At 52.4% G+C, this 22,265-nt stretch overlaps 2 protein-coding genes across 4 annotated transcripts in view; one reads left to right on the top strand and one right to left on the bottom strand.

Moving 5' to 3' along the window:
• The window catches only part of LOC101935438 (zinc finger protein 436-like), a 321,486-nt gene that overhangs the window by 273,900 nt on the left and 25,321 nt on the right, over positions 1-22,265 (bottom strand). The gene's annotated exons all lie outside the window — the stretch shown is intronic.
• On the top strand, positions 4,491-6,671 carry LOC135975956 (uncharacterized). Its single transcript, XM_065570106.1, has 2 exons — positions 4,491-5,417; positions 6,013-6,671. The coding sequence occupies exons 1-2, from the start codon at positions 4,877-4,879 to the stop codon at positions 6,513-6,515; spliced, it is 1,044 nt and encodes a 347-aa protein (XP_065426178.1). The 5' UTR covers positions 4,491-4,876; the 3' UTR covers positions 6,516-6,671.

The raw sequence follows: 22,265 nt of genomic DNA, 5'->3' as shown, positions 1-22,265 counted from the left end.
GCATCACCTGCGCTTGAGTCCAGGGCGTCAGGTGGTGCGGACACGGAAGCCTCCATGCCCCCTGGCGGAGGCCGAGAGATGGTGGACTCCGGGGCCCTTCTAGCAGAGTGACCGGAGCGAGAGGTCGAAGCAATTGGAGCCCCTTGCGCCTGATGGTACGCCCACGGGGTCCAAAACGACCAGTGAGATGGGCCATGAGAATGGTCCTCTGTTATGTTCTGCCAATGGCCCAAGTCCTGTTCCTCGGCTTGCCCCTGACGGGGGTATGCCGATCTCGAGAGGTCCTCCGAGGAGCGAGACACCGATCTCGATGGCCATGGTGGTGCCGAGAGCGTCGAGACGATTCCCGTGGGCTGCGGTGCCGCACGGTGCCGGTCCGGAGATGATCTATCTCTACGCGGTGCCGGCGATCGGTGCCGGGACCGCGACCAGTGCCGATGACCTCGTCGGTGCCGGGAGTCGGATCTGGACCTCGACGAGGACCTGGATTATGCCCGGTACCGGGAGCGGCCTCTCGACGTCGAGCGTCGACCGTAGCGGTGCCGAGAACTACGTCTCGACGTTGATCGGTGCCGACGATCATAGCGGTGCCGAGACGTAGAGCGGTGCCGCGAAGAAGATCTTGGCCGCGAGTACGACCGGTGCCGAGGTGATATTCGGTGCCGGGACTGCGAGCGGCGTGGGGACCTGCTTCGGGACCTGGATCGGTGCCGAGGTTCCAGCCCTTGCGATGGAGGGCGCATCAAGGCAGGTTTCCCCCTCGACTGGACCGGGCGAGTCAACGGTGCCGTCGGTGCCGGTGGTTGGGGCGGTGCCGGCTCCGTGAGAGCTATTAAGTCTCTCGCCGCCGCGAAGGTCTCTGGCGTCGACGGGAGGCACTGTATCACCGCCGGCCTCGGTGGAGACGCTATCTGCACCGGACTCAACGGCCTCGGCGCCGGAGTTGACGGTGCTGGAGGCACCTGTTTCCAGTGCTCCACCGGCGGACGCGGCTCTACCCCCGGCACTGGGGGAGCCGGCGTCTTCGGCACGGAGGTCCCCGTCTTATGGGCTTTTTTATGCCCAGGGGATAATGACCGGCGCCGAGGCACTTGCTGTGCTTGCGGTGCCGACGAGGTCCGGTGCCGGGGAGGCTTGTCCGACGCCACTCGCGTGGTCGGCATGGCCGGTGCCGCCGGGGCACTGCGCACCGAGGCGCTAGGTGCCGGGGCCTGGCTTGTAGATGGAGCGTCCGGACTAAGTGCCGCCTCCATCAGGAGTTGCCGGAGCCGAAAGTCCCGCTCCTTCTTGGTCCTTGGTCTGAAGGCCTTACAGATCTTGCACTTATCTGTTTGATGGGACTCTCCCAGGCACTTCAGACAGGAGTCGTGCGGGTCGCTCGTGGGCATAGGCTTAGCGCAGGAGGCGCACAGCTTGAAGCCGGGAGCGTTGGGCATGAGCCCGGCCCCGCGGCCGGGGGAGAAAGGGGGAGACGACCCCCTTAATCCCCTGAACTATTATAACAACTAGAACAACTTTTAAAAACTATTGAACTATTTAACTATAAACACTAGGACTATAACTATAACTATAACTGCGAATAACTAACTAAGCTAGGGAGAGTGGAGAACAGCTAAGCAGCGCTCCACAGTTCCAACGACCGTCAGGGGCGGTAAGAAGGAACTAAGGGGGCGCCGGGTCGGCTGGGGTATATATTCAGCGCCATGAAGGCGCCACTCTAGGGGGCTCCACAGCCGACCCGCCGGTGTTGCTAGGGTAGAAAATCTTCCGACGATCGTGCACGCGGCGCGCACACACCTAATGGAATGGATATGAGCAAGCACTCGAAGAAGAACATGTGTTTTGAGCTGATTGGCATGTGCCCATTTTAATTTACCGGGTAGCTGAAGCTCGTACACTACTGGGGAGATGTGATTCATAATGGAGTACAGACCCACCCATTTGGCGTCCAGAGCATGAGCCACCTTCCCCAGCTTTTGCAACATTACCTTGTCTCCAATTTGCCATACCCAGACGTCTTTACTGACGATTCCCTTACGCTTGGCCTTTTCCTTATCTAAAGTGGTCTCTACGGCTTCACGGGTTTCACATAGCTCCTTCCTCAACTGGGCAAAGCTGAGACTTTTTGGTTGTGGCAAACAGTAAATGTGATTATTGGTAAACACAGTGCTTACATTACATTTGCCTACTAGTGGGTTGTTAACACTTCCATACTCCCAAAACATTTCTTCCCAGGAATGAACACATACCCATTGCCCATTATACAGTACTTTGATCTCATTATCCAATTCATCCCACATACAGGATCCTAGTAAAATGTCTTTACTACAGGGCTCTGGAGCAACAGGCCAGGACAAGCACACCCACTTTTGAGGAGTCCACTGGGTACAACCTCTGGTGTCCAATAGCTTCCCTTCCTCCCCCTGCCCCCCCCACAGCCCACTGGCTCGAAGTCTAGGGTAGCCAGAAAGATCCCATGTGTAATATGGGGAGTGGGCTAACTTTCCATATCTTTGCTTTCAGAGCCTGTTGGTGTGAAATTTTAACAACAATTTCCCCAATTAAAAGTTCTGGCCTTACTATGCTAGAAACATACTGCATCCATTCGTACTGATGAGTATCAAACAGTGATCTTTTTCTTTGCTTTAGCGAGTGTATCAAAACCTTAGTGTTTCCTAATATTACCCAAAACATTTTGTGTTCCAAGGTGGACAAAGTAAGTATCTGCATTTCAGTACATCCCATAGCTATAGCAGTATGGTTTTTCATTTCCATTTGTTTCTGTAGTAGGCTGTCCTGTAGCTGGGACAGAGAGCTTAATTTATTCTTAATTACCTTCAAGTCTACAGTATTTAGAATTCCTGCTCCAAAACCAATTTCTCCCAAAGAAGAAATGTTTCCCTGCAGCATTTACTACACAACAGTGCTAGCAATGAGACAAACAACACGAGACAAAACATAGAACACAAAACACAATTTCTATTGTGACAGTAGATTCATGGTATTTTTGGGTTGCTCTTCAACTGGTATCAGCTTTTCCTGTTTTTCTGAAAGACGAAAAGAACGTTTCTACCCCTTTGGGGGTGGCAGATTATTGCCTAAAATATTCCGTTCTTTACCAATACCCTTGCTGATAGCAGGCAAAACAGAGGAATTACCCCCATACTTTCCTGTGTTTTTGTTCTATAGGCAGGCCAGGTTTCAATGGCTTCTACCTTTATCAGGTAGGTAATTTGCATTAACACAGACGCTTTCTAGCTGGCATTTGGATCCAAAGCCATTAGCAGCTCAGAAACTCTGTCTTAAAAGGGACACAATCAACTTTCACCAGAGTTTTGATTACTTTTAAATTTTAACTCCTGCTTCCAAAACACACAGTGATTTGAAAAGGAAAACACAACCTATTGTGGCTCCTTTTGGCAAAGTGACCGTTTGATTACACAGAGCCACCTTAAGGCTCAGTGTGGGGCACGGTCTTTCTCTCTTTTACTACAGCTCTTATTTGCTATTTTGTTACCAAAATACAGATTTAAAATCTTTCCCATTCTCCTGGCTTTGACTGCCCTGCTGCAGCCACGATTTTGGCCTTTATTTCAAAACATTTTAAATTTTGTAAAGCGTTGAGTTACCTTCAGGGTTAAATGCTAAATACCAAAGTTAAACAACACTGATTACCTGTGTCTGGCAAGTGTTTGCAACTTTGAATGGAAGATTCAAATGGATGTTAGTGGTATTATTTAAACAAAACCAGTTCATTTAGTTCTTTTTCTTAACACCCCTTACACTGCTTTAATTTGTACACAGCTGTACCTAGATTACATTTGTATCCACTTAGGGGCAGTTAAGTTCCAATAGACGTCCCTTATGTTCTCTTAGCAAATCTGACTAAATTGTCTAGAGTCAGATGATGTCAATTGAACAGTCTCTTTTCCTGGATTAGTTACAGATATTCCTCTGGAAAAGGCCCATTTTCCCTTCAGAATTGCTGCAAAGAAACCAAGAATGTTCTTCTTCTCTAACACTTTTACAGCATTCAACTGATTAATTCTCTCCACCCTCTGCAGAGTTAATTTCTCACTCTCTTTCCTGAAATCACTTGCTTATCTCCCAAAATGACACCTTACTCCACTCAGATTTTACCATTCCAAGTACTATTTCAGGGATTTAAATTCCCCATGTTGGCACTTATTCTTTTTTTCACTCCTGACACTATGCCCTCAAGGCTGTTTTCCAATTTCTTTATCTGTTGCCTGCCTGCTTGTCTGGGCCCGATCCTGTTTTTCTCGTTGAACCGTTTCTTTCCATGGGCACAGGCTTTGTTCCACTACCAATTCAGCAAGGAGAGTGGGCTCCTTAACTAGCCCCCACCCCTCCTGGTCCCTTTGCTTTTCATAATCACCCCTCATAGTTGGGGGCGCCGTACATGCGACCTTCTCCCCCCTTCACCCGCTGGACCTCTCCTCAGTCTTAATGACGGCCACTAGACAACAAGGCCTGGTCTACACTACGGGTTTAGGTCGACTTTAGCGGCGTTAAACCGAATTAAGCCTGGACACGTCCACACAACGAAGCCCTTTCTTTCGACTTAAAGGGTCCTTTAAACTGGTTTCTTTACACCACCTCTGACGAGGGGATTAGCGATAAAACCGGTCTTTGCGGGTCGGAATTGGGGTAGTGTGGACGGAATTCGACGTTATTGGCCTCCGGGAGCTATCCCACAGTGCTTCATTGTGACCGCTCTGGACAGCACTCTCAACTCAGATGCACTGACCAGGTAGACAGGAAAAGACCCGCGAAGGTTTGAATTTCATTTCCTGTTTGCCCAGCGTGGAGAGCACAGGTGACCCCGCAGAGCTCATCAGCACAGGTAACCGTGATGGAGTCCTCCCAGGATCGCAAAAGAGCTCCAGCATGGACCGAACGGGAGGTACGAGATCTGCTCGCCATATGGGGAGATGAAGCAGTGATAGCTGAACTCCGTAGCAGTAAAAGAAATGGAAAAGTATTAGAAAAGATCTCCAAGGCCATGAAGGACCGAGGCCATAACAGGGACACACAGCAGTGCCGCGTGAAAATTAAGGAGCTACGGCAAGCTTACCACAAAGCCAGAGAAGCAAACGGAAGGTCCGGGGCAGAGCCACAAACTTGCCGCTACTACGCGGAGCTGCATGCGATCCTAGGGGGTGCAGCCACCACTACCCCAACCGTGTGCTATGACTCTCTCACTGGAGAAACACACAGGGAAGACGGTTCGGGGAACGAGGAAGATGACGATGGAGGTACTGTAGGTAGCTCACAGCAGCAAGGAAGCGGAGAAACCGGTTTCCCCAACAGCCAGGATATGTTTGTGACCCTGGACCTGGAACCAGTAACCCCCGAACTCACCCAAGACCCTCAGGGCACACAGGAGACCTCTGGTGAGTGTAACTTTGTAACTATTTGTAAACATTACAAAAAAAAAGCAAGCGTGTTTAATGATTACTTTGCCCTGGCAATCGCGGCCAGTACATCTACTGGAAAAGTCTGTTAACGTGTACGGGGATGGAGCGGAAATCCTCCAGGGACATCTCCAGAAAGCTCTCCTGGTTGAAATGGGGTGATTTTATTAAGGGGACATTCAGAGGCGCCCGTTCCTGCTCTTCTGACCAGAAATGTTCCCCGCTGTTAACCACGCGGTGGGGGGAGGGGTGAAGTGATCATCCCAGAGAATCGTGTGTGTGTGTGTGGGGGGGGGGTTTACTTGTGTTTGTGCCGCATGTTAACCGGGAAACCGCAGCCACTCCTTTTACATTGAAACCCCATTTTAAATGGACAACCCAATTCATCCTTGATATGGGAAATGCGCTGCTGTTTGCAACCTTTCCCGCATGTTAAGAAGGTTAAAAAAGCCAAAACACTGTGGCCTACGATGGCTGCCTGCAAGCCGAAATATGCGACCTTGTAATGAAAGAGTGTACCCATTGTTCTCTAAAATGTGTCTTTTTTAACCACCTCTCCCTTCTCCTCCGCCAGCTGCAAATGTTTCTCCTTCGCAGAGGCTCGTGAACATTAGAAAGAGAAAACGTAGGACGAGGGACGAGATGTTCACGGAGCTGCAGATGTCCGCCCAGGCTGATAGAGCACAGCAGAATGCGTGGAGGCAGTCAATGACGGAGATGAGAAAAGCCCAATATGAACGAGAGGAGAGGTGGCGGGCTGAATCGCGGGAAGAACAGAGCAAGTGGCGGGCTGAAGACGATAGGTGGCGTCAGCTTGCAGACAGACGGCAAGAGGCAATGCTCCGTCTGCTGGAGCATCAAACTGATATGCTCGAGCGTATGGTTGAGTTGCAGGAAAGGCAGCAGGAGCAGAGACCGCCGCTACAGCCCCTGTGTAACCAACAGCCCTCCTCCCCAAGTTCCATAGCCTCCTCACCCAGACGCCCAAGAACACGGTGGGGGGGCCTCCGTCCACCCAGTCACTCCACCCCAGATGATCGCCCAAGCATCAGAAGGCTGGCCTTCAATAAGAGTTAAAGTTTTAAAATGCAGTGTGTCCTTTTCCATCCCTCCTCCCCCACCCATCCCAGGCTACCTTGGCAATTATCCCCCTACCTCTGTAAGGAACTAATAAAGAATGCATGAATGTTAAAAAAAAATGACTTTATTGCCTCTGCAAGCGGGAGGGGAGGGTGGGGTGGGGTGGTTGGTTTACAGGGAAGTAGAGTGAACCGGGTCGGTGGGGGGGGTTTGGAGGGTTCATCAAGGAGAAACAAACAGAAGTTTCACACAGTAGCCTGGCCAGTCACAAAACTCGTTTTCAAAGCTTCTCTGATGCGCACCGCGCCCTGCTGTGCTCCTCTAACCGCCCTGGTGTCTGGCTGCGCGTAATCAGCGGCCAGGCGAGTTGCCTCAACCTCCCACCCCGCCATAAAGGTCTCCCCCTTACTCTCACAGATATTGTGGAGCGCACAGCAAGTAGCAATAACAATGGGGATATTCTTTTCGCTGAGGTCTGAGCGAGTCAGTAAGCTGCGCCAGCGCGCTTTTAAACGTCCAAATGCACATTCCACCACCATTCGGCACTTGCTCAGCCTGTAGTTGAACAGGTCCTGACTCCTGTCCAGGCTGCCTGTGTACGGCTTCATGAGCCATGGCATTAAGGGGTAGGCTGGGTCCCCAAGGATCACGATAGGCATTTCAACATCCCCAATGGTCACTTTCTGGTCCGGGAAGAAAGTCCCTTCCTCCAGCTTTCGAAACAGAGCAGAGTTCCTGAAGACGCGAGCATCATGTACCTTTCCCGGCCATCCCACGTTGATGTTGGTGAAACGTCCCTTGTGATCCACCAGGGCTTGCAGCAGCATTGAAAAGTACCCCTTGCGGTTTATGTAGTCGGTGGCTTGGTGCTCCGGTGACAAGATAGGGATATGGGTTCCGTCTATGGCCCCGCCACAGTTTGGGAATCCCATTTCAGCAAAACCATCCACTATTGACTGCACGTTGCCCAGAGTCACTACCCTTGCTATCACCAGGTCTTTCATTGCCCTGGCAAATTGGATCACAGCAGCCCCCACTGTAGATTTGCCCACTCCAAATTGATTCCCGACTGACCGGTAGCTGTCTGGCGTTGCAAGCTTCCACAGGGCTATCGCCACTCGCTTCTCAACTGTGAGGGCTGCTCTCATCTTGGTATCCTGGCGTTTCAGGGCAGGGGACAGCAAGTCACAAAGTTCCATGAAAGTGCCCTTACGCATGCGAAAGTTTCGCAGCCACTGGGAATCGTCCCATACCTGCAGCACGATGCGGTCCCACCAGTCTGTGCTTGTTTCCCGGGCCCAGAATCGGCGTTCCACGGCATCAACCTGCCCCAGTGACACCATGATTTCCACATTGCTGGTGCCTGTGCCTTGTGAGAGGTCTATGTCCATGTCAATTTCCTCATCACTCTCGTCGCCGCGCTGCAATCGCCTCCTCGCCTGGTCCGGGTTTCGCCTTGGCATGTCCTGGCTCTGCATATACTCCAGGACAATGCGCGTGGTGTTCATAGTGCTCATAATTGCCGCGGTGATCTGAGCGGGCTCCATGATCCCAGTGCTAGCTATGGCGCCTGGTCAGAAAAAAGGCGCGAAAGTAGTATCTGATGGACCAGGAGAAGGAGGGAGGGCGGGAGGGAGGGAGGGCCGAGTGACGACATGGCGTACAGGTACAGGAACAGGGAGAAACACAAACAACTGTCACACAGAATGGTCCCCCCAAAGATTAAAATGAAAACCCTGGGCTTAGCAGGCCATTGATTTCACGGAGGAAGGGGAAGCATATGAATACAGAACAAATCTATTTTTTACATCTTAAGGTGGCAGCCGACGGTGCAGCATGAGTGACAGCCATACCAGTACGACGATGACGGTTACCAATCATAAAATACCATCATCTGCCAAAAGGCAAGGGGCTGCTGCTGTGTAGCAATGCAGCCCCACGTCTGCCAGCCCCACGTCCGCCAGCACCCAGCATCGCCCTCGGCCTCTTCTGGGTGCTTAGCAGACAATACTGGGCAATTGGCAGAAAATAGTATATTACGACTGGTAGCCATCATCATCGAAACAGTAGCATGTCTGCCCAGGTGGCCATGATTGACAGCCACACCAATACGATGACGACGGATACCAGTCATAATATACCATCGCCTGGCAAGGGGCTGGTGCAATGCAGCCCTACGGCTGCCAGCCCCATGGCTATCACTCATGCTACACCGTCTACCGCCAAAAGGCAGTTAGCAGCTGCTGCTGTGTAGCAATGCAGTCCCACGTCTGCCAGCACCCAGAGGACATATGGTGACGGTGAGCTCAGCTGAGCTGAGCGGGCTCCATGCTTGCCGTGATATGTTGTCTGCACAGGTAACCCAGGTAAAAAGGCGCGAATCTATTGTCTGCGTTGCTGTGACGAGGGGGGAGGGGCCTGACGACATGTACCCAGAACCGCCCGCGACACTGTTTTGCATCATCCGGGCATTGGAATCTCAACCCAGAATTCAAAGAAAAGGCACGAACCGCTTCTCGGCTCTCTGAGCTGTGGCGCAAACGTAGTATCTGACGGACTAGGGGAAGGAGGGAGGGGGGCCGAGTGACGACATGGCGTACAGGCACAGGGAATTAAAATCAAGAACGGTGGCTGTGCATCAGGGAGAAACACAAACAACTGTCACACAGAATGTTCCCCCCAAAGATTAAACTGAAAACCCTGGGCTTAGCAGGCCGTTGATTTGACGGAGGGAGGGGGAAGCAAATGAATACAGAGCAAATCTATTTTTTACATCTTAAGACGACGGTGCAGCGTGACTGATAGCCCTCGGCATCTTTCTGGGTGCTTGGCAGCAAATACGGGGCGGCGTATGACGATGGTCTTCAGGCCTATTGCACAATCGGCTGCTCGGGGAAGACTCTGCTAACGTGCGATGACCCGACTTGTAATAGGACGGCTAATAGTCGTAATACACCATTTACTGCCAAAAGGCAAGCCCCACGGCTGCCAGCACCCAGATCGCCGATGAAGGCTACCAGTCTACTGCACCGTCTACCGCCAAAAGGCAGTTAGCAGCTGCTGCTGTGCAGCAATGCAGTCCCACGTCTGCCGACACCCAGAGGACATATGGTGACGGTGAGCTCAGCTGAGCGGGCTCCATGTTGTCTGCACAGGTAACTCAGGTAACCCAGGTAAAGAGGCGCGAATCTATTGTCTGCCGTTGCTGTGACGGGGGAGGGAGGGGCCTGACGACATGTACCCAGAACCGCCCGCTACACTGTTTTGCATCATCCGGGCATTGGGATCTCAACCCAGAATTCAAAGGGGCGGCGGAGACTGCGGGAACTGTGGGATAGCTGTGGGATAGCTACCCATAGTGCAATGCTCTGGAAGTCGACGCTAGCCTTGTACTGTGGACGCGGTCCGCCGACTAGAGCACCTAGAGCATTTTATTGTGTGGACACACACAATCGGCTGTATACAACCGATTTCAATAAAACCGGCTTCTATAAATTCGAACTAATTTCGTAGTGTAGACGTACCCCAAGTTTCCGCCCAAAATTGAGGATCCTCACAAAAGGGAGAGATTAAACAAGGGTCACCCGAATCGTCCCCCGAACACAGGGCCAATCGATGTTTTAACTGTTCCAGTTCCTTTTCATGGCGAGCACACTGCCATTGCGGTGTATGATGGGCACTGATGGTCAAGTCTTTGACAAGTCCCTGAAGGACTGGTACCTGCTTAACCAGTGCTTCCAGGTGGGTGCATTCTGCCTTTTCCGCCTGGAAGTCCTGTCTCAAGGTCTGCGACTTGTCCTGGACATAGGCCTGGGTTGCCACCTGGTTAGTGATCTGCGCTTTCAGTTGTTTAATTTCCACCAGCTGTCGGGCACACATCTCCTCCCTTCTCCTCAACTCCTCTGTCTGTCCCAACAGCATTTGATACCACATGGCTGCTGCAGTCCAAATTAATCCCACAGCTGCCCCTAGGGTTTTGCCCTTCTGCTTTTTATACTCAGTAGACAGATCCAACCCACCTGCACCCTTCCCCTACCGACCGGGGTGGAGAGAGGAACGCTAAACCTCTTTCCGGTTCTCAGTTCTACTACGGCTGAGGGTGGGCACCACCTTTATTATAAAATCCTCAACACGCAATACCAACAGTGCCATGCAGAGCAAACGTGAAATACCAATGGCAGAACAGTTGGTGCGCGCCGCAGGGCTCCCCCTCTGCAATTCTCCACCAAAACTGTGACAGATTTTCGTTACCAATCTGCCTGGGACCACAGTTGATCAGGCTGTGGCCACAGGATCTTTTTGGCAGGAGATGACGAGGCACACAAAGTGTCTAAATTTTAAAGCTTTATTGGTAAAATAATAAAATAACAGCACGGCGAGTGCTGGAAATGCTTCCACGTCACTCAAGGGAAGGAAGAAAAGTGTTAGTGCCCCAAGCCCCAGCCCACTTTCATACTCACATACGCCCGACCCAAAGCTGGCCAGTCCTCGGTGTAACGTAAGACGAAGAAGGGGGGTGGGGTGGACAGGAGTGCTGTCCTGCGTCCAGGCCGTCCAAGAATCCGCTGTGCTCTCTGATTTGCTCCAGCTCTCAGGAGGGTTTTAAGTACTGGGTTCCTTTGGGGGGTGTCTCCTTCAGGGACCTTTGTTTGTGGTGCTCTTTGTGCCAGTCCAAGCCGGCTTGCTGTGGCCTTCTCTGTTTCCCAAAACTGTTGTAGGAGCACCAGTGATCTGTATCCTATGTGTAACCTATATGCTCAAAAGGTCTGTTACACTCCCCCCACCCTTTTGTCTCCTCTCCCTCTCTGAATACCTGTGAAGTGGTTTCCCCCTCCCCCACCCTCCTGGAATGCTTGTGGGATGAAGGGGCTGGTTGAACAGCTGGAAGATCAGAAGAGCTCCTAGATACACAAGATGTCTGGGACTCAGATTAGGCAGCACTCAGACACCCAATGCATGGACACTGGCCGAGGTGGCGTGTGACCAACCAGATGCAGCCAAGTCATCTCTAGTCGCAGGCCATGAGGAGCAGGTCCTTACAAGGGGAAGGGGCCATGTGCACAGGAGTGCACTCACAAGCCTGTACCTCCAATAAAGGCCCTTCGCCCAGACCGCCGGACCAGTGGTTCGCCACGTTGCATTCCATCGTGCCTCGGGAAGACTTACCTTCATTGCACCGTCCATTGCTGCGCTGTGGGACACTTACCTTAAAGGATCTTGACATCTCCAGTGCCGTGCCTGTCCTGGGAGCGTGAGTATGCGAGTGTGTGTGTGACGCCTCCCCTTTTTTTGAGCTTAGCTCAGTATAATAAACGTGCTGCTTTCTGCCAAACTCTAGCGGGTCATTAGTCCCCCCTAAGCTTACTAGCTGGCCCAATTTCGGGTAACAAAAACATTCCGGCTCCGGAGACTGTTTTCCCTTCTGTTGGCCTCTGCTGTTGCTCTCACTGTCCTCACGCTAGCTACAGTGTTGAGTTAACACATTCTTCTTTCTCCCCCCCCTCAGCCTCTGGAAAGGAAACTTCCACTCTCCACTCATACACCTTTGACCCTCCCCAAAATGCCCTGCGATGCTTGCAACAGCATTAGCCACATACAATGCTGATCTGCCTTCCCCACGAGCTCCCTGAAGAAGGGGGCCATTGGGGTGTGACAGTACAACCTGGCACTGTGGGACCACTGTGCCTCCTTAACTCTCCTGCCTGGGTTGTCTCTCACAAAACTAAGGCAATGACAAGCAGCAAACCTCATCAGGCGCTGTGATCACTCAGCCATTGGCACGTGGAGCCCCGCACCCAGATAATTGCATGAATGCTCCCCGAGCCACTCATGAAAAATACAAAGAGGCATCAGCCAATCACCCCAGTCCCCAGCCTTATACCCCAGAAACATACTCAAGACTCCCTTGGACAGTGCAAGTTCATGAATTTGCCATTTCTTCAAAGGAACGTGGCCATGCACCAGACTATGTAACCTCAGCAGAGATTCCCCAAGCACTTCAACCAAAACCACACTGGTTTAGGTAAAATATAAAACAGATTTATGAACTACAGACAGATTTGAAGTGACTATAAGTAGCAAGAATAGAGAGAAAAATTGGTTACCTACCAAATAAAAATAGAAATACCGTCTAAATTCGAACGTTAACAGACTAAGCAAGTTTTGAATCAAACAGTCTCTCACCCTAATGGACGTTACAGGCAGCTCACAGTTCTCAATACTCAGCCTGAACTCCCTTCCAGCCTGGGACCAATCTCTCTAGTTCAAAGTCTTTGTCCTCCACACAATCTTCCAGGTGGTGAGAGGGGATGGGGGGAAGAAGCCAAGTAATGATGTCATTTTCCCTTTTTTATACTTCCAGCTGGTAGAAAGAGCCTTGCTGTGACATTGGTTAGGCTGTCCCCATTACGTATGTGCCCTCTCTAAGGAGCCTCTGGGAGAGTGGATTTTTCTTGATAAGCCATCAACGCCAGTCTGGCCGGCGATAGCTTGTCCCTTGTTGCAATGGAAAGGCTGGCTCTGGGTATTTCCCAACCTCACAATGTATTTCAGTAATACATAGAGCAGTACTTCACAACTTCACATACAAGAATTGTACCTACAATTCAACAAGGTATTAAGGTTCAACAGACCAAGACTTAAAATGCTACTTCACAAGGCCTGCATTGTACAAAATATGTCCATTATATGACAGTGGTGAATATGGGGATTCCAGGGTGCTTTGAGGTACAGAGTATTACCCCTCCCCCGCCGTACACAGGGCCATATCAGCGGGAGAGCTTCTCCTGCTGACAAAGCTACCGCCTCCTGGGGAGGTGGATTATCTAAGCTCACTGGAGACCTCTCTCCCTTTTCCTTAGAGCTTCTTCATTCGAGCGCTAGAGCAGCTCAGTACCACTGGTGCAGCTGTGCTGATGCAGTATTTTAAATGAAGACGAGCCCTAAGACGCAAACTCATAGAATCAGAACTCTAACATTTGTGTATCCCGCAGTCTGCAATTGGAGCCTGACATGTTTATTCCCTCATTGGTTACCATCATTACCACAGCATGGTAGTCCTTGTTAACTATCCGCCAGCCAGTTTGGGATTCACGGGGAAGGAATATCCCCTGAAGGAATCTCTCTCTCTCGTTGCCTCATGAAACTTTGGCTCCGAAGAATGAAGGATGATTGTTCCCATGGCATCTTCTGCAACTGTAATCAGTGACATTAAACTAGGGAGTCGTGTACTATAATTTTCCTTGGGCCATTGGTCACCTTAGCGTCCTTTACTGGGGTGAAAGCCAAGAACTGGGTGTGTACTATTTCTAACCCACTTCTTTCCCAATCCTTGGCCTTGCTTAGAGTAGAGTAAATGTACACTTCTCTGAAGTAAAACTCTTTCCCAAACCACTCAAAATCTCAGCCGTGCTAGTGCAGAACGGCTTCCCCAAACATGCCCAGTTTTCCTTTCATTTGGTGGCACGGGTCTAGGCTAGGAACTAGATACAGGCCTGGACCTGAAATCTCTGTAGGTTACCAGAGGTGGAGTTTCTAGTCAAAAGTAGCTATTTTTCTGCAGCAATTTCATTTTCCACACTGATTTCATTTTATACCCGTTCGTAGCACCTACAAAGGGTAAATTCAACAACAACAACAACAAAACCCCACTTCTATTTCCTCCACATCTGCATCGTGAAGGGCAGCATTTCCCATAACATAGGATTAGCTAGGAGACACCTTCCCTAGGGCCTGGGTTTCAAATGCTTTGGGAACCAAATACAGGGGCATTTTGCCTAGTTCCAAGTCACTTACTGTGGAATTCTCTCTCCAGATCATGAGACAATATTGACTAAACCAGCAGTTCTCAACCCATTTTAAGGGGATCACCAGGGCTGGCATTAGACCCTGGACTGAAGCCCAAACCCTGCTACCTGGGGTTGAAGCCAAAGCTTGAGGGCTTCAGCCCCCCCGGGAGGACTCGGGCTGCAGCTTCATCTCCCCTGCAGGGCGGAGCTCAGGCTACTGCCCTGCTGCTTGGGGCTGACGCCCTCTGACTTCGGCTTCCGCGGAGGGGGGCAGGGGTCGTGTAGTAATTTTTGTTGTCAGACGGGCGTCACGGTGCAATGAAGTTTGAGAACCATGGACTTAAACAATTGAACTCCACTGTGATCATCTGCACTTCCTTCAGTTAGTTGCACAGTTTGGGTCTGGTGGTGTTCACCATTTCCGAGTGGAGATTGGAAATCACTGCTTCTTCTTTGTTAGTGTAAGCAGAGTCAGGATGAGCTCTACCCTGACATCTGGTGGTGAATTATGGTGAGTGTGGAAAAGAACTCCAGGGGCTTATCTTGTTTGCATAGACACACCCACCCGCCTGGCATGAAACAACAGCAACTGATAGTCGTTACTTTGGATGGGGTGGGATCCCCAGTCTTCTCTGTTATTGGGGCAGGAAGAATAAAGTTTTGTTACCCTGATTCTGTGAATCAAGGGCAGTGAAACTGTTGTATGACAGAAGGACTGAGTGAGTCCTTCACCATTACCTAAGTAGCACTTGCTTGACAAGGGGCATGGGTTACAAAATCCAGTGAATGGAGAGAGGGGATGGGGACAGGTATTTGCACCTGATAGTATGGGCCCCCTGTCTGAGGGGTTGAAACACCAATTGCACTACCTCCTCTCTCCACTGTTGAATATCAGAGCTAACTTTGATTCCATTAGAAGTCTAGTTACAGACTGCTGAGCTGAATTCACTTTGGGCCAATGGTGCACTAGCACTGGGGCTCCCCTACTATGAGCTAAAATTGCTAAGAGCCGAAATCACAAAAGAGCTAAAGTTATTAAGAGCTGAGATCACTGAGGCTGTGTTAACTAGTGGGGGAGCCTGAAGCTATATTGCTTAGCGGCTGGCGGAGCAGCTAGCAGAGTGGAGCCTTGTGGGAGCGGCCCAAGGGACGGCTGAAGTGGAGCAGAGCTGAGCGGCTCACAGGTCGGTGAGCAGAGTGGAGCAGCTGCCAGAGCAGTTCGTGGGACAGCGGGAGCAGCTCACGGGGACAGCTGGTGGAGTGGAGCGGCTCGTGGTGAAGGCTGCAGCGGAACCCAGTCGGCCTCGGATCACGTAAGGTGCCCCTTAACACCCTGCGTGCCCCCCCCACCCCCCTCCCGAACTCTGGGGCTGCACTGACCAGGGACAGAGACTTTGGGGGGTTGTTGGACTTTTGGGACTTTGGTGATCCTTGGATTGTTGGTCTCAACAACCCAAAGGGAAAGGACACAGCCCAACTTGCTGGGGTGGGTTTTTTGCTCATGGTTTGTGTTATGAATCCTGTTTGTGGTGTTTTTTCCAATTTAATGCTGATGTCGTTTACCTCATGTTATTAAACATTTTCTGTTACACTCAGACTCCGTGCTTGCGAGAGGGGAAGTATTGACTCTTAGAGACACCCAGGGGGTGGTATGTAATTGTCCCAGGTCACTGGGTGGGGGCTCGAGCCGGTTTTGCATTACGTTATTGAAACGGAACCCCTAGATACAGAACCCGGCCCTTGTTGCTGCCAACTTAGATGGGCAGAAGGGTTACATTAGCATGTCCAGTAAATTGGAGAGTTCTCTCCTGTTGACAGAACTGCACGTGAACTTTCTCCATGTCATCATGGAGGGGTGGGGAAAAAGCAAAGCTAAGTGAGAAGTAATGACTTTAGCAAATGGTCATTTGTCTCAACGTCTCCAATAAATCTGAGCTCCAGCCTGTCCAAATAAACAGATCTCCAATTGGGTGACGAAACAGCCTTTGAGAAAGAGAGAAACCCACATCGCAGAGAGGTAGACTACATGAAAACGAAAGTGTCAAGTGAAATTCCAGAGCCGGTTACATCTGATGACTCAGAATTAGGACAAGAGATTCTCCCATCACAGTCTCCTCTGATCCTTTCAAACCTGATTTACTCAGCACTGATTTTTGGAGGTTGGACTCCCTGAAGTGGGAGGCGGGGTTCTGGTTCCACCTCTATATCAAGTCTAGTTTGTGTTTCCTTTCTTGTTCCTTCCCCTCCATTTCTTTACCTTGGAGTTCCAGGACCCTTTGGTGCGCAGCTTCTTGTCTGGCATTCTCTGCTTCAATCTGCAGTCGCTGTAATGCCATATGTCTTGTGTTCTTTTCCCTTCTCTTCTGCCTGCAATCTACACAGCTCCAGCTTCTTAGTAGTTTCACATTCATGCATTTTCCTGTTTTTCTCTCCCGACTTCCCTTGCCCAAAATAAGCAAACAGAAAATAACTGGTAACTTCTTTGACTGATCTTCAGCCACTACATTTAAAACTCACATAAAATCACCACCAGTGTCTCAGAGCAGGGGTCTCCAAACTACGCCCGCGGGCCGAATCCAGCCCGGGGCTTGCATTTGTCCGGCCCTCCAACCAACAGGGGAGAAGCGAACAGCTGAGTAGGCACGCCGAGCAGGCAGGGGGAGGGGCTGCCGGCTCACGCGGGGGGGGTGGTAGCTCAGCTGAGCTGTGTGGCGGGGTGAGTGCCCCCGGGAGCCAGTGTCCCCACAAAAGGGGAGCCAACTTAGGGGAGAGTTGCTGCTGCAGCCGAGCAGGCACGGACCCCTGCCTAAGAGTAAAAATAGAAGCCAGATGCTTAATTACATCTCCAATAAATGGAGTAAAGAAGATGGAAATTAACAATTTCATAATGGTTAAATTTTAACTACAGCACTAATAGAACCAAACAGTATTTGTATGAGACAAATGTGTGAGTTTTAAAAAAAAAAAAAAAAAAAAAGGGAAATGATTTTTAATGTATTGACAAATATTGTGTGTGATTTCACAGTACCTGCATCAATTAACTTTTATACCTGATTTAGAATTTAATGCAACACTGACACAGTAGTGTTGTTATTTTTTAATGATTTTGCATATATTTGCATACATTTCATTCTTTCACAGTTGCTTCGGCCCGCGAAGCCCCTTCAAAAATCTAATCTGGCCCTTGTTTGGAGACCCCATCTCAGAGCAACATGCTGAGCATATGATCCTGCTCAATTGCGCCACTGTGATGGGTTCCCCTCTGGGATGCCGCCTGGAACTGGGTCACCACTGAGACCCCCTGGCCCAGCAGCCTGGGTTTCCACTCACGCTGTACTGCTGTGACTAGCTCCCAACCCCTCCAGGCTTCACAATGCACTTCCACCAGCGCTCATACAGGTAGGGACACACCCAGTTGCAGCTACGTACACACGGGTTCTTTAACCGGTCCCTGCCTGGGAAGGCACAGCTAAGACACCTCCCATTTCCTAAGGCACCACCCCCTGGAGGGTAAACCCAAAATTATACCGCCTTGCGCTGCACAGAGAACTGTACAGTGTAAGCTCATGAAATTCGCCTCCTCCCTCAATGCGGAAAGGGAATATACAACAGCTTTCTGCCCCAAGTTATGACTTCCACGCACTGGTTTTAGACAAAACAAAAACAAGTTTATTAACTATACAAGATAGATTTTAAGTGGTTATAAGAGATAGCAAATGGATCAAAGCAGATGACCTAGCAAATAAAAACAGAATTTAAACTTAATATACTAAAGTGATTGGATATGAGTAGCAAATTCTCACCCTAGATGATTTAAGCTGGTTTCAGTGATTCTTAAGGGGCCAGCTGCCCTGGCTTGCAACTTAAGAACCCCAGGTATTCCTTTCACAGACTAGAAACCCCTCTAGCCTGGGTCCAGCACTTCTCCCCCAGTTCAGTCTTTTTTCCTTAGGTATTTCTGAGAGTCTCTTTGCGATAGGGAGATGATGTCACGCTCCTGCCTTAAATATCTTTTGCATATGGCGGGAATCATTTGTCTCCAAGCTTGGTGCCCACACCTTTCAGTGGGAAAACATTGTTATTCCAAGATGGAGTCCAGTACCAGGTGATCTGGTCACATGACCCCATAGTGCAGGCCTGCACAACATGCACAACACTCACTGTGCAGCCCTTGGGGGGTGAGTAGGTGGGCTCACTGTGCGGCCCATGGGGGGTGAGTAGGTGGGCTCACTGTGTGGCCCATGGGGGGTGAGTAGGCAAGCAGCGGGTGAGAGAGGGGGGCTGAGTAGGCAAGCGGGCGGGCAGTGGCGGGGGGTGAGTAGGTGAGCCAAGGAGGGGGTCTGAGGAGGCGGGCGGGCAGGTAAGCCAGTGGTTGAGGAGGTGAACGGTCAGGCAGTGGCGGGCGGGGCAGGTGAGCCAGTGGTGGGGGATGGGGGCTGAGGAGGCGATTGGCGAGTTGGTGGCTGACCTGTTCTACTGATCTGATCTGGCTCCCAACCCCTCTCCAAGGGTTGCAGCTGTCTGGAGATGCCTGCCTTCCACGTCTTCCTCATTCACACCTCATTCATTCAACAGGGCAATTGATTACAAAGTGTGGGGAAGATCTTATTCTACTTCTAGCAAAAAGACATTTTTCTTTTACCTTATACTACCTTAGGGACCCGCTATAACATATTACCAAGATTCAATACTGCTGTTTTGGCGGAGCGGCGCTGGGAAAGGAGGGTTTGTTTCTATGGGGTGGGCGGTGCTGGGGGGATATTTCGGGGGGGGGCTGGGCGGTGCTGGGGGGGGCTGTTTCCGTGGGGCGGGCGGGCGGTGCTGGGGGGAGGGGTGTTTCAGCAGGGCTGGGGGAGTTTGGCCCTTAGCTGTTTTCTTTGGAGTAATATGGCCCTCGACACTACAAGTTGTGCAGGCCTGCCATAGTGTAATGTGACCAATGTCATGACCCCATAGTGTCATTCCAGAGGACATGCTTCCATGCTGATGACGCTCATTAAAAAAAAATGCACTAATTAAATTTGTGACGCAATTTTTAACGTGCATCAGCAGCATGGAAGCATGCAGGGCCGGCTTTAGCAAGAGCGGGGCCCGATTCCTGGGGGCGGGGCTTGCTGCAAGCCCCGCCCCCAGGACCCGAGCCACACCGCGCCGCCGGGGGGGGCCGGGGGGGCCCCAAGCCGAGCCGCGCCGCCGGGGGGGGCCGACCCGAGCCGCAGGGGGGCCGGGGGGGGGCCCCGAGCCGAGCCGTGCCGCCGGGGGGGGCCCCGAGCCGCGCCGCCGGGGGGGCCCCGAGCCGAGCCGCGCCGCAGGGGGGCCGGGGGGGCCCCGAGCCGAGCCGCGCCGCAGGGGGGCCGGGGGGGCCCCGAGCCCAGCCGCGCCGCGCTGCAGGGGGGCCGGGGGGGCCCCGAGCCCAGCCGAGCCACGCCGGGCCGGGGGGGCCCCGAGCCCAGCCGAGCCGCGCCGCTGGGGGCCCGGGGGGGCCCCGAGCCCAGCCGAGCCGCGCCACGCCACAGGGGGGCCGGGGGGGCCCCGAGCCCAGCCGCGCCGCAGGGGGGCCGGGGGGGCCCCGAGCCGCGCCGCAGGGGGGCCGGGGGGGCCCCGAGCCCAGCCGAGCCGCGCCGGGCCGGGGGGGCCCCGAGCCGAGCCGCGCCACGCCGCCGGGGGGGCCCCGAGCCCAGCCGAGCTGCCGGGGGGGCCCCGAGCCCAGCCGAGCCGCGCCGCAGGGGGGCCGGGGGGGGACCCGAGCCGCGCCGCGGGGGGGATGGGGGGGCCCGAGCCGCGGGGACCAGGCCGGAGCCGGGCCACGGGGGCCGTGCTGGGGCCTGCGGGAACGGGCCGCGCCTCCCCGGAGCCCTTCTCCCGCCCCCACCCCAGCTTACATCGTGCTGCCGGCCGGCCCGCCCCTGCTGCTTAGTCTCAGACTTCCCGCGAATCTCTGATTCGCGGGAAGCAGGGGAGGGGGCGGGGCGTGCAGGGCAGGGGAGGAGGGGGAAGTGGGCGGGGTGAACAGCTGCAGCGCGGGGCCCTCTTGGCGCGGGGCCCAATTCAGCCGAATCGGCTGAATCGGCCTAAAGCCGGCCCTGGAAGCATGTCCTCGGGAATGGTGGTCAAAGTGTGAAAGGGCACACAAATGTGCGGCGAACAGCAGAGGCTAACAGCGGGAGTTTGCCTGGGAGTTCGCCTAGGGAGAGCGCACTGAGGCTTTCATCTGCAGGTTTCTCTGAGTAGTTCCTGCAACAGTTGAGGAAGCTCTTAAGAGGACGGTGATATGGAAGGTGAGCGATCAGCTGTTGTAACCTGCACAGGTTGTGCCATGTTTGTCTTTCTTCCACAGGACAGAAGCGACTTTGTCTGTACAAAGTGCAAGCTGGTCTCCATGTTGGAAGAGAAGGTTCGAGGGCTGGAGAAACGAGTGTCGACTCTGCGTTGCATAAGGGAAAATGAAGATTTCCTGGACAGACGTCAGGAGATGCTTCTACGACCACAATGTTCTGAAGATTCAGAGCAGGCGCAGCAGGGACAGAAGGATTGTGAAGAGGTTTGGCAGCATGTGACCTCCAGAAGGAGAAAGAGGAGCGTCCATGCACCAGCAATGGAGATACAGGTGAGCAATCGTTTCCATGTTCTCTCTACAGGTACTAATGCGGAGAGTGGACTAGATGACCCATCTGAGGGAAGGGAGCAGAAGGAGACTCCACCGATTGGAAGGCAAAAGATGCACTGTCCTAGGGATGGGGGTTCCACGACCACCACTCCCAAGAGGAGGAGGAGGAGGGTGGTGGTGGTCGGGGACTCCCTCCTCAGGGGGACTGAGTCATCTATCTGCCGCCCCGACCGGGAAAACCGAGAGGTCTGCTGCTTGCCAGGAGCTAGGATACACGATGTGACGGAGAGACTGCCGAGACTCATCAAGCCCTCGGATCGCTACCCCTTCCTGCTTCTCCACGTGGGCACCAATGATACTGCCAAGAATGACCTTGAGCGGATCACTGCAGACTACGTGGCTCTGGGAAGAAGGATAAAGGAGTTTGAGGCGCAAGTGGTGTTCTCGTCCATCCTCCCTGTGCAAGGAAAAGGCCGGGGTAGAGACCGTCGAATCGTAGAAGTCAACGAATGGCTACGCAGGTGGTGTCGGAGATAAGGCTTTGGATTCTTCGACCATGGGATGGTGTTCCAAGAAGGAGGAGTGCTAGGCAGAGACGGGCTCCACCTAACAAAGAGAGGGAAGAGCATCTTCGCCAGCAGGCTGGCTAACCTAGTGAGGAGGGCTTTAAACTAGGTTCACCGGGGGAAGGAGACCAAAGCCCTGAGGTAAGTGGGGAAATGGGATCCTGGGAGGAAGCGCAAGCAGGAGAGCGCAAGAGGGGAGAACTCCTGTCTCATGCTGAGAAAGAGGGACGATCGATGAGTTATCTTAAGTGCCTATACACAAATGCGAGAAGCCTGGGAAACAAGAAGGGAGAACTGGAAGTCCTGGCACAGTCAGGGAACTATGATGTGATTGGAATAACAGAGACTTGGTGGGATAACTCACATGACTGGAGTACTGTCACGGATGGATATAAACTGTTCAGGAATGACAGGCAGGGCAGAAAAGGTGGGGGAGTTGCGTTGTATGTAAGAGAGGAGTATGACTGCTCAGAGCTCCGGTATGAAACTGCAGAAAAACCTGAGAGTCTCTGGATAAAGTTGAGAAGTGGGAGCAACAAGGGTGATGTCGTGGTTGGAATCTGCTATAGACCACCAGACCAGGGGGATGAGGTGGACGAGGCTTTCTTCTGGCAACTAGCAGAAGTTGCTAGATCGCAGGCCCTGGTTCTCATGGGAGACTTTAATCACCCTGATATCTGCTGGGAGAGCAATACAGCGGTGCACAGGCAATCCAGGAAATTTTTGGAAAGTGTAGGGGACAATTTCCTGGTGCAAGTGCTGGAGGAACCAACTAGGGGCAAAGCTT

This window comes from Chrysemys picta, chromosome 16 (genome assembly GCF_011386835.1).
Source record: "Chrysemys picta bellii isolate R12L10 chromosome 16, ASM1138683v2, whole genome shotgun sequence".
NCBI classification, from domain to species: domain Eukaryota; kingdom Metazoa; phylum Chordata; order Testudines; family Emydidae; genus Chrysemys; species Chrysemys picta.
This window is presented reverse-complemented; position numbering and strand designations above follow the sequence as displayed.